A 12,049-nucleotide genomic window follows, 5' to 3' on the forward strand; every position below is an offset into this window, starting at 1 on the left:
TTCATTAGAAGGCTCTCTTTAAGGAAATATCTAACCTGATCTTAAATCCGTGCTGCCACTGAAACCAGGGCCCTCTGTCACACAAAACCTCATTATATTCCCTCCACCATCACCAACAGCCCCCCGCTAGCCTGTGTCCTCATGAAGTTCTCTTTCGCTCGTGTCATGCAAATTATCACAGGCACGAGAGAGTAAAAGATTTCTAGAGATAGAGGCCCACAAGATAAAGAGGCCCTGAGTCGTTAGACACCGGAGCAGATGCACAGGGTGTGTCTGGCTTACTCTCAAGGTTGCATAAGCAAGATTTCAAAATCAATCCTACCCTGGAGACCTCAACCTAGCGGACAGTGTTCCTGGCTGCCACAGAAACTCATGACTCTTCTCTTTTTTCTTCAAATCTTTACCCTTACTCTTGTATCCCCGCCTTCTCCTTGTGCAGGAAACTTTATTTCCTACTTCTGCACACCAAGTTCCTACCTCCAGATCTGCTGGGTTCAGTTGCTGAGAAACCTGACCACCCAGTGCCACTTGGAAGAAGCCATCCCCTGGTGAGTCGTGCATTTTCCGTCCCTTTGTGGATCATAGGCTCAGAGCTCTCAGCTCTGGAGATGCAGGGGCTGGGAGCACTCTGAAGGGCTGCACAGCCCAGGAACTTGGGTGTGAGGAAGGTGGAAAGAGAGTGTGCAGGGTGGTGTCTGCCCCCAGGAATGTTGAGAGAAACCATGGTGACAACAAGGAAGCGAAAAGCAGGGTGAGACCACCCCTCAGGGCCCAGGTGACTCAGAGAGTGCGCTGAAAAAGAACAACCAAGAGAGTGAGGACAGTCAGGCATTTCCACTACTGCTCCTCTCCCCCTGTCCCTCCCAGCTCCCAAGGGCTTTGAAGAGCTGGAACTTTCTATCCAGAATTTTCTCCCCCTCTAGTCCAGGCTCCAAACCAAAATGTGCCTCTTGCCTTACACCAGGAGGCCCACAGAGGCCAAAGTGAGGGGCTTACTTTTCTGAGAGGCAGCTTTTCATTGGCACTGGGTGACATATCCTGACACTTGACAGGGACCCTTAGACATTTAGGTGCATTTCAGCCACCTCCCTAAGTGTCCGCTGCGGTAGGAGCTAAGGGTGCTGGAGTGACAGGAGAGAGGTGACAGGTGGCTGGCCTTGGAGAGGCCAGTGCAGGTACAGAGCAAAGTTCAGAGAACGCACAGAGGAAGGGATGGAGGCAAGTCACCCCCTTGTATCTCCTCACCCTGATCTGGATCATCAGAGCGAGGGTCTGGGCTAGATATTTCTAACTGCCAACCTTCCTGTGTGATACGGGAGCCGGTATTGAGGACCACTGCTTCAGTCCACACTTTCCCATACAAAAGAGGAAACTAAAACCCTGCCTAAATACAGAACCGCTAAGAGCTTGCTGCACTGAGGGGCTTGGATCCCCGGTATGCTCATTTTTACAAGGTCTCGCACTGGATTACCTCGGCATCTTGTCCCCGGTGGAGCATTCTGTGTCTCAGTCACTTGCAGCCTGCTAGTTCTGTTAATCACTTAGTCCACAGATATTTATTTAGAAGCAACTATGTGCTGGGTTGGGTTCTGGGACACTGCGATACTTCACTGCAAAGCCAAAGATCTCTACGCTCATGGAGCTTGTGTTCTGGTGGGAGTGTGGGGGGATACGGGGTGAGAGGGTCGGGAATGCTTGCACATGCATGGGTGGGACATGTTGGTGTGGGTGAGTATGGATTCTAAAGGCATGGGAAAATACCTAGAAAATCTGTTACCTGTTCTTCTATACCCATCTCTGCTCTCAGAGCCCGAAGATGGGGTGACAGCCCCCGAGGGTCCCAATCCCAGCTCAGCCACTGCTTGCTTTGTGGGCTTGGGAAAGCCATCTAATCAGTCCATGCTTGCATTTCTTCACTTGTAAAATGCACTGTTATCTCACACATTTGTTGCAATGAATAAATTAATGAATGCATGCAAAGTATTTTAGCATAGAACCTGGAGCTTAACAGAGGACTAGCAGGCTGCAAGTGATTACAGTTTTCATTCTTTGGGTGGATGCACGTGATCAGAGATGTTGGTCAGGTGCTGCAGATGTCAAGAATCTGGCTCAGTGCTATGAAATACAAGATCTGTGAAATGTACCAATCATAGGAGGAATTAAGGAAGGCATACACATATAAAAAGATGTGTATGTAGATACAAACAAATCCAAAGTCACTGCCAGAAAAAAAAAAAAAGAATATTCTTGAGAATCAAGCCTAATGATGTTTAATGTTATACTTTCTATCTGTGCCTCTGTTAGCCAGGTGCCATCATAAGAGCTGGAGGTAAACACATGATCTAGTTCTTGACCTCAAGGAGCTCACAGTGTGTAGTAGATAGGGTGATACATGCTTACTTAGAGGCATGCTCTGTGTTATGAGATGATTTAAAAAAAGAAGAAGGAGGAGGAGGCTTTACAGAGAAGGGGAATTTGAGCAGGAGGTAGTGGAGGATGAATGGGAGCTCACTAGCCATTTTAGGCAGAAGGGCAAGAATGTGCAAAACCGTGGAAGCGTGAAGGAAATGACGAGTTTAGGGTCATGGAGAGAAGAGGGCTATGCCTGGAGCAGAGCGCCTGGAATTGAGGAGGGGTTAGAGGTCACGCTGAGAAGTGAGTGGAGAAAGAGTGTGATGAGTAGTCTGGGCATTACCTTTGAAGTCCCATCACATACATAGCCTGGGGCCGAGAAGGGCATGATCCAGTTTCCGTTTGAGACAAGACAGAGTGAAGGGAGCATGGCCAGGAATAACCTTGAGCGAATGAGAGAGACCACAACAACCAAGTGTGAGAAGCATCCGAGGCAAGGAAGTGGTCGTGGAAAGAGGCTCAGAGGGATGGATCTCAGAGGTGCTTATGAGGGAGAAGTCATGTGGCATCATAATGACAATACAGAGCGTGCCTCCACACCAGCTGCTGGTCTAAGTCCTTGTCTCCAGTCATCTTCGCTCATATTTTATACATAAAGAAATTGATAGTTGAAGAAGTAATTAGCCCCAAGTTACACAACTTGTTAGTTGGAGGCAGGATTCTAATCGAGGTCTGTTTGACTCCCAGGACCTGGTTCCTAAGAATGCCCACTTCTGCTTCTTGGCGAGGGTAGCAAAGCACAATAGCCAAAGAAGAACCCATAGGTTGAAGCAAGTTTCCAGGGCTGTGCAGTGTGGGCTACGTGGAATTTGAGGTGCCTGTATGGCACCCACCTTGCCCACTGTTGTAGCTCTAATGCCTAAGACAGAGCATGGCTCTTAAGAGGCGCTCAATAGATAAATGAATTAAGTCCAAGGGGAGATACACAGTAGACAGTGAGTGGAAAATTCCACTCTGAAGTATAGTAGTTAAAAGGTGAGACTGGAAGACAGAGCTTTGGGAAGCATTAGCCTTCAGGAGATTTAGAACCCTGAGATTAGGTGACACAATTCAGGAAGAACTTTGGAGCGAGAATGAAGAGGAAAAGGTAAAGAGGTGAGGGCCAAGAATGGTGTCTGGGGACTCTTACAGTGTGGGCAGGGGGAGGAGACACCAACGAAGAAAATTCATAGGAAGTGGTTGAGAGGGGAGCTAACCTGTTTTACTTGGAGGGAGTTATCAGAAGGATGGACGGCTCAATGAGGATGAATCTGAAATGAAGCCAGGGCATTTAAATATCGGGTTGTCATAGCCACCTTAGCAAGAGTCATTTTGGCAAAAATGATGAAGGCAGAAAGTTGAGAAGATTATCAGTTAGAATACTTTTGGCTGCAGGTCACAGAAAAGGCAACTCATCACGACTCACTTTTCTCAAGTAATAAGGGTGGGTTTGGGACTGGGGAATGTTTGGACTCTGCTTCGATTTGCTCCAATTCTCTGGGTCCTTCAGTCTTGGTCTCAAGCACAAGCTAAAGAGCAGAAGGTCAGGCTGAGGTTTCTCTCGCACCTCTCTTATCAGAGAAGAGTGTTTGCAGGAACCTTCAAACAGAGTCTCCTAGATCCGTGGTTCGCAAACTGCGGCTTGCGAGCCACCTGCGGCACTTGGGCCCCTTGAGTGTGGCTCCACCACAAAATACCACAGCCTGGGTAAGTCTGTTTTGAAGAAGTGGCCTTAGAAGAAGTTTAAATTTAAAAAAATTGGCTCTCCAAAGAAATTTCAATCGATTGTACTGTTGATATTTGGCTCTGTGGACTAATGAGTCTGCCAACCACTGAGAGTCAGGCTTTCTGGGGTGGCCAACGGGGCTGGCCAAGGGCAGTTGGGGAAGATGACTAGCTTCTCTCCTGGGAATAAAGGGAAGTGGTACACTAGCACACATGCTTTCCAGGAGATGGCTTCGAAGCAAAGACAAAGACTGGACTCGACTTAAGGAGCAAGGATACTTTTCAGACTGAGAACTGGAGCCATTATGTTGTGTGTTACCATCTTGTTCTCTGCTTGCAGGACGGAGGAGGATGGCAGGCAACGACACGCTGATCGAGTTGGGCCACAACATACTGCCCACAGCTCACTCTCTGCTGACAACAAGCATCCGGGGGGACGGGGCGGAAACCACCACCGTCTTTGACTATGGGGACGAAGGTGTGCCCTGCGTGAAGGACGGCGTGAAACAGTTCGCAGGCAGGTTCCTGCCCCCGCTCTACTCGCTGGTGTTCATCTTCGGGTTCGTGGGCAACCTGCTGGTCGTCCTCATCCTGATCAACTGCAAAAAGCTGAAGAGCATGACTGACATCTACCTGCTCAACCTGGCCATCTCCGACCTGCTCTTCCTCCTCACGTTCCCCGTGTGGATCCATGCGGCTGCGAACTGGTGGGCCCTGGGGAACGTGATGTGTAAAGTCTTCACAGGGATGTACCACGTTGGTTACTTTGGAGGCATCTTCTTCATCATCCTCTTGACCGTTGACAGGTACCTGGCGATCGTCCACGCGGTGTTTGCGTTAAAAGCCAGGACAGTCACATTCGGGGTGGTGACCAGTGGGGTCACCTGGGTGGTGGCCGTGTTCGCCTCTCTCCCAGGAATCATCTTCACCAAATCCCAAGCTGAGGAGTCTCTTTACTCCTGCGGCCCTTACTTCCCAGTCGGATGGAAGAATTTCCATACGATAATGAGGACACTCCTGGGCCTGGTACTGCCCCTGCTGGTCATGGTCGTCTGCTACTCCGGAATCCTGAAGACCCTGCTGCGCTGTCGCAATGAGAAGAAGAGGCACAAGGCCGTGCGGCTCATCTTCGTGATCATGATCGTCTACTTCCTCTTCTGGGCCCCCTACAACCTCGTCCTGCTCCTGGACACCTTCCAGGAGTTCTTTGACCTGAGTACCTGCAAGAGCACCAGCCAGCTGGACCAGGCCATGCAGGTGACGGAGACCCTGGGCATGACGCACTGCTGCATCAACCCCATCATCTACGCCTTCGTCGGGGAGAAGTTCAGACGCTATCTCTCCGTGTTCTTCCGGAAGCACGTGGCCAAGCACCTCTGCAAACAATGCCCAGTTTTCTACCGGGAGACCACCGATCGAGTGAGCTCCACCTACACCCCCTCCACGGGAGAGCAGGACGTCTCAGTGGGATTGTAAATGAGCGGTGATCTGCTTGTTAAAGGGAGATACCTATCTGTCTATGATAATAAGCCTCAAGGGTTTTGAACTATACAGACCTGCAGGCCTCTAAGGTCAATGCCCAGGAACCAAGAAAGACCTATGTCACTCCTTGTGCAGCCAATGTGTACTCAGGGCATATTCCAGAAGCGCCGTGGGTAGAGATTGACTGCAGCCAACTCGTCTCAGTTCCCAGAAAACGCTTCATTGCCAATGCTTATGCTCTTGCCCCCGCCTTCACCATTTTCTCCACTCGCTCTGATTCTATCAGTCTCTTTAATCAAGTGCCCAGTGAGACAACTGTGGGTAAAGGAACCGGGTGAGTGGGCATGGCCATGTGCAGGGGGAGGGAGGCGTGAGCATGGCTGGGCCTGGGTGGAGATGCAGAGAAGGGTTTGCTCATTCAACCAGGCAAGGAGTGGCCCTGAGCCTCACCTCCCACCTGTGTTTGACTTTGAAGGCTTCCCAGGTCCTGAGCTTGGGGACTAGACTCACTTTCTGACAGCTTTGCTTGGGTCCCATGATTCTCTTCTGTGTAAGTGCGTGACACATCCTCACTTTACTCTGTTTTGCCTATACCAACCCTGCACCCTACCTTTGAAATCTGTTCAACCTATTGTCCCACTGCCCCCATGTTTCTCGGGCCACTTCGCCCTATATAAAAATGTACACAAATGTTTGTTTGTGAAATAGGCATCTTCTCTAATGAGATGGAAAATAAAGCCCTCGCTTGGTCTTGCCAGGGAAAGGGGAGGGTGGGAGGCAATGATTACGAAAAAGAGTGGGGACCAGTGAGTTCCCCCATCAGGAGTGCAGGGCCGTAGCAAGAGTGAGACCACCCCAGGAGTGTTTCCAGCATCAGCTGCGGGGGAGGCCAAGCCTCGCACACCTGACAGTGCAGCTTCTGCTGCCTCTGCCTCTCCAGGCCTTCTGGCCGCCCTGGCCCTATTTCCCCAAAGCCTTTCTCACCCCCCCTGCCTGGAGGGAGAGCTTACCCCATAGGCCAGTCTGTGGAGGGTCCAAGAGAGCAAACCTGGAGAGAGCCTGAAGGCAACTGTGCAGCAAGGACCCCCGGTGGGCCGGGAAGAGGGAAGCCAGTGGGTGGGAGACCCGGGCTGTGTCCTCAGACGGAGAAGGGGCCCTGCACTGCAATCACACATCAGCCATGTGTCTGTGTCTCCGACCAGCAGGCAGGGGGCTTCAATGAAAATGACTTCCGGTGGGTAGTGGGAGGGCAGAATACCAATGTTTTCCATGGGGATGGATGGGGATGGGGTTGGAGATGGGGATGGTGTTAGGGATGGGGATGGGGGTGGGGGTGGGGATGGAGGTGGAGTTGGAGGGGGATTAACTGGGAAATGTATATGTCTATGCATAATCCAAGGGCCCAGGCAGTAGTGTGGCAAAGGCTTGGGAGGAGCGGGTGAGGGGAGAAGGGGGTCAATGGGAAGAAAACAACAACAAAGCGGCCATCTGTAATATTTTCAACAATAAAGATAAATTAAAAAGAAAAACAAAGACACGAACAAAACAAACACCAAACAAAGGAAAGTTTTCTTCTTAAAATGAGGATGTGTGAAATTTCAGTTGTACACGATGAGCTTCCTTTCTGGATGCAGGGATAGAGTTCAGATTAAAAAGAAAAAAAGAAGATGAAACATGAAAACGGCGACTTGTGAATGTGCTAACCTACATGTAAAGAAGTGTTATCGTGCCAAGCCTGAAAGTACTGCGTTCGTCATGGAGACAATTCTGATTTTGAGCTTAAAGGCTTGGACTGCAGCTCAGCAGACACAGCTGTAGGGCAGGGGGTCTGCGGTCTGCGATCTCGGGGCATCCGACCTCAATAGCAGCCGTCGGACCCAGTGCTCCCCTCACCAGCAGCCCAGCCCAGCCCAGCCCAGCCCTCCCCTGTCTTCATTCTCTGACATGCTGCCAGGCATCTTGTTTTGCATCAGTTAGTCAAGGAAGGCGTAGATTTAATCACATTTGAATGCTTCCAGCCTTTGTCAATGTCCGTATTGATGCTTGGATTGTCCCCTTTGGCCGGTGGGAATTCCTAAATCAAGCTGACCCCTAGGCAAAGCTTTAGACCTTCTTCGTAAAGAAGGGGGTTCGTTCACCTAAGTCCGCAAAGGTGAGCCAGGTTAAGCATGTGTATCTGCGGTACCCGGTACACGTCTGACCTGATGCAAGAAACACGGGCTTTCAGAACCTGGCTCTGGGGACCTGGAAGCTACTGTGGTTTTACTTTCTTGTTTCCTGACTAGAAAAGGATCACAGAGAAGAGGTGGGAGGGGGGTAGGGGGAGAACCGGTGGTGGTGGTGGTGGTGGGGGGGCTTCTTTCTCCCTCCGGTATTTGTATCATCCCAATGAATGCATTCAATTCTGTTTTGATGATGAAATGTTAAGTCTTGTTATGACTCTGAAAATGAGTCAACGCTCTAACTATATTGTTTTAAAAAACCCTGTTGGTTAAAAACTCCCTATTTCCTCCCTCCCCCCAACTCTGGCAACCACTGCGCCCTCCGCTTCATCTCTGAGTTTGACTCCCTTAAATAGCTCCTGTGAGTGGCATCAGGCAGTGCTCGTCCTTCTGTGCCTGGCACATTCCACTTAAAATACGTCCTCCCGTTCGCCCGTGTTACAGGGGTTTCTTCTCTTCTGAGGCTGAATAACATTCCACTCTGTATATATCAATAAAAACGTATTTAAAATTTTTTTTTAACCCATTTAGCAATATGTGTAAAATTTCAGTTATACAAGATGAGTAAGCTCTCAATGTCTGCTTTACAACACCGTGCCTATAAATAACAATTCTGTATTGTACACTAAAAAATCTGTTAAGAGGGTAGGTCTCATGTTAAGGGTTCTTACCACAATAAAAAAAAATAATAAAGCTTTTTTTTTTTTTTTTTAAACTGCCTGTTTTGTTGTGCTGTGGTGCCATGATCGCAACGTTTCCCTCCTTCCCCGTGTGATTACTCAAGACTGTCCCTGCTGGGTGACACCCCCCCCCCCCCCCCACAGGTGGCCCGGCCAGTGGGAAGTGAGCGAAGGGACACGGGCCGCTGTTAGCAGTGGTTGGGCTGAGCCTCAGCCACTGACAGGCTGTCCCAGACCAGGCCTCCCTCCGCCCAGGCGTCCTGGGGGCCAAGCCAGCAGACACAGAGAGCAGAGCCTGGTCCCCGGCCACATGGCAGCCACACGTCCCCATAACAAGAGGTCTGTGTTAAGCCCCTGAGTTTGTTTGCTCAGCAGCACAGAAGCTAATGAACACATATGATACATAGAGGCTTCCTAAGAGAAATGCAATGTGACAAACACACCGAGGATCGATGAGGTCGGATATTAATGCCTGTGCCCTTTTGACTTTTTATTAATTTTTTATTTATTTATTTATTTTATTTTATTTTTTAAAATATATTTTATTGATTTTGTACAGAGAGGAAAGGAGAGAAATAGAGAGTTAGAAACATCGATGAGAGAGAGTCATCGATCAGCTGCCTCTTGCACACCCCCTACTGGGGATGTGCCCGCAACCAAGGTACATGCCCTTGACCGGAATCAAACCCGGGACCCTTCAGTCCGCAGGCCGAAGCTCTATCCACTGAGCCAAACCGGTTTTGGCTGACTTTATTTTTTAAAATACATTTTTATTGATTTTAGAAAGAGAGGAAGGGAGATGGAGAGAGAGTAACATGGGTGACACAGAAACATCCACTGGCTGCCTCCCACACTGGGGATGGAGCCCACAACCTGGGCATGTGCCCTGACTAGGTCAACACTCAATCCACTGAGCCACACCGGCCAGGCAATGTTTGTGCCCTGGGACCTCACTGCTGATGGGGGAAAGGTAGAGAGGGGGGTGATGAAGAAATCACAACGCTCACTGCAGAGCACAGAAACCCGTAGAGGTGAACATTTTCTGGGAGCCCAGAGGAGAAAGTGCCTGACAACATAGACCTACGTCGCAGTAACAACCGCTACGGCGGGATTTCTCAGCGCCAAGGAAAGTGCCATTTCCAGACGTGCACCTCCGGGCTCCTCTCTCCCAGGAAGGGCATGTGAGGGGGCTGTTTGAGCTCAGCGGATGCCAGGGAAGGCCAGCATTCCTCAGGATGGCATATTGAAACTCTTAGTGGCGTCGGGGCACAGGAAGGACGCTGGAGACAGGTTACAGGAGGTCAAAGGACAGGCACATCGAATCCCTGACGACAGAAGTCAGAGTGCCCTGTCCTCCTGGTGTGGGCAGTTGGGGGCCTTTGAGCACGCCTCAGGGAGGGCCTGCAGCCTCCTGGGAAGAGGCCATGCAGACCCCACCTGTCCCCTTGGCTTCCTCCCATTACTAAAGCTTCCCTGACACACTGCGTGGCCCCAGGAGCTTCCCAGCAGTCAAGGCCGCCAGGGGCAGCCTGCGGGAGGGAAGAGGGTCCGGGCTGGTGCCCGGCCTCTGCAAGGCAGCCCGGAACTCAGCGGCCGGCCCTGGGTGTGGTGAGTGACTGAGGTTGGAAACTTCTTCAGATGCTGCTGCCTTGGCAGCAGGTTTGAACTTGACCCGTGTGCTCTCACATCCTGGGGATGGCCTTGCTGCCCCAGTGCCACGCCCTGTCTTCCCGCCACCTCTCTCCACGCCCCCTGCCCTTGCTCAGCTGGCCTGCTGCCTTAGCAGCTGCCCCTTGAAGAATTTGGGGCCCATCGCTTCCATAGAAGGATAAGGGTCCATGGCCTTAGGTGAGTGAAGGCTGTGGAGTCTGTTGATGGCTTCCAGGACTGGGGCTTTCCGTAGGAGCCAGTTAGTACACATTCTTGTCACTAAAAAAAAACCTAAAAATTCGGGGCTGGCCTCTCCTTCTGACCACCCCATTCCTCATATGATTCTCTGGGACCCACCTCCTTGGTTCCCCGCACGCCTCTACATCAATCCCACCCACTTCTATGACCCTTTTCTGCCACCAGTTTTCTCCTTACAGGGACAGGAGTGAGCGGGTAGACATGGTGGGGGAAGGGGGGTGGGGCGGTGCCCAGGACTGGTTCTGTCACTCAGCCCCAGGGAAGGTGTGTGACCAGGTGTCAGTGGTTTTCTTAGAACTGCGGAGTACTTAACACCTCCTCACCCTCAGCCTCAGGGTACAGCTGCCAGTTCTGGGGCATGGGCAAAGTCCCACCTAATTAGTATCCTGTTATGCACAGAGTTGAATATAGAGTAGATAGATCACAGTGAGCCTACTGTGCTCCTTAAACAGTACATTAGACCTCTGTCACTGAACCTAAGGTCACATCCGCCCCGTGTCTGGGCAGTGATTTTTTTTTAAAAAAACAACAAACCCAAAATGCAAGAGCAGACTTTTCTGGGGCATTAAGGGGTTTCCACCTTGTCTAAAGCAAGGGGTGAGCTGAACAGTCTGCACGTGCCTAGGTGGCTTGATGGTTTAACAGGGCATCGGGGATGTAGTGTGTGGGTTATCCTGTGAAGGTTCTAGAGCCGTGGTCAGCAAACAGCAGCTCACGAGCCACATGCGGCTCTTTGGCTCCCTGAGTGTGGCTCTCCAACAAAAGACCACGGCCTGGGTGAGTCTATTTTGAAGAAGTGGCGTTAGAAGAAGTTTCAGTTAAAAAAATGTGACTCTCCAAAGAAATTTCAGTCGTTGTACTGTTGCTATTTGGCTCCGTTGACTCACGAGTTGGCCGAGCACTGGGCTAGAGGACAGACAGCGGGAATAGAGGACGGCATGGTGACCTCCCAACCCCGCTTCAGGACGGGTGTCTGAGGCAGCCGGTGAAGGGCGGTGGGAGTCACGGGACGCCACCATCATTGCTGAGGCACATGGTGACAAAGTGTGGACCTGTGCGTGTTGGCGGGGAGGGGTTCTCCCTTTTTCTTCGAGGTCCATCGGGACTCTGGCTCTCCTGGTGCAGGTGGCTTCGGGGACTCCGGGAGCGTCTTCCTTGGTGAGGAGATCAGAGACTGACAGCACCACCAAAACCAGCTGTCCACACCAGGGAGCAGTGGAAACGCCCGGCTGTCCAAGTACAGGGCTCTGCTGGACAAAAGAAGCCGACAGGAAGGACGCCACAGTCCAGTTACAGGAGGTTAAATAGGCACGTCAAATCCCTGAAAACAGAAGTCAGAGTGCCCTGGTCTCCGGGCAGGACACAAGGGCGCCTTCGGGTGACAGGGCCATTCCCTGTTGTCTCAACCTGGGTGGTGGTTGTATGGTGCCTCTCCAATCTGTCCACCTAGGGCCCTGGTCGGCAAACTGTGGCTCTCCAGCCACATGTGGCATTTTGGCCCCCTGAGTGTGGCTCTTCCACAAAATACCACGGCCTGGGCGAGCCTATTTTGAAGAAGTGGCATTAGAAGAAGTTTAAGTTTAAAAAATGTGGCTCTCCAAAGAAATTTCAGTCGTTTGTACTGTTGCTATTTGGCTCTGT

At 51.0% G+C, this 12,049-nt stretch overlaps 1 protein-coding gene across 1 annotated transcript; it reads left to right on the forward strand.

The window, feature by feature from the left end:
* The first annotated feature begins 244 nt into the window (after positions 1-244).
* On the forward strand, positions 245-6,326 carry LOC118715586 (C-C chemokine receptor type 2). Its single transcript, XM_036432088.2, has 2 exons — positions 245-548; positions 4,457-6,326. The coding sequence occupies exon 2, from the start codon at positions 4,468-4,470 to the stop codon at positions 5,590-5,592; it is 1,125 nt and encodes a 374-aa protein (XP_036287981.1). The 5' UTR covers positions 245-548; positions 4,457-4,467; the 3' UTR covers positions 5,593-6,326.
* The last annotated feature ends 5,723 nt before the right edge of the window (positions 6,327-12,049 follow it).

The sequence above is a fragment of the Pipistrellus kuhlii genome, unplaced genomic scaffold, assembly GCF_014108245.1.
Source record: "Pipistrellus kuhlii isolate mPipKuh1 unplaced genomic scaffold, mPipKuh1.p scaffold_m20_p_11, whole genome shotgun sequence".
NCBI lineage: Eukaryota > Metazoa > Chordata > Mammalia > Chiroptera > Vespertilionidae > Pipistrellus > Pipistrellus kuhlii.

What these genes read in the sequence shown, in the direction of transcription:
- LOC118715586 (XM_036432088.2), top strand. Translation starts at nt 4,468, where the DNA reads ATGGCAGGCAACGACACGCTGATCGAGTTGGGCCACAACATACTGCCC.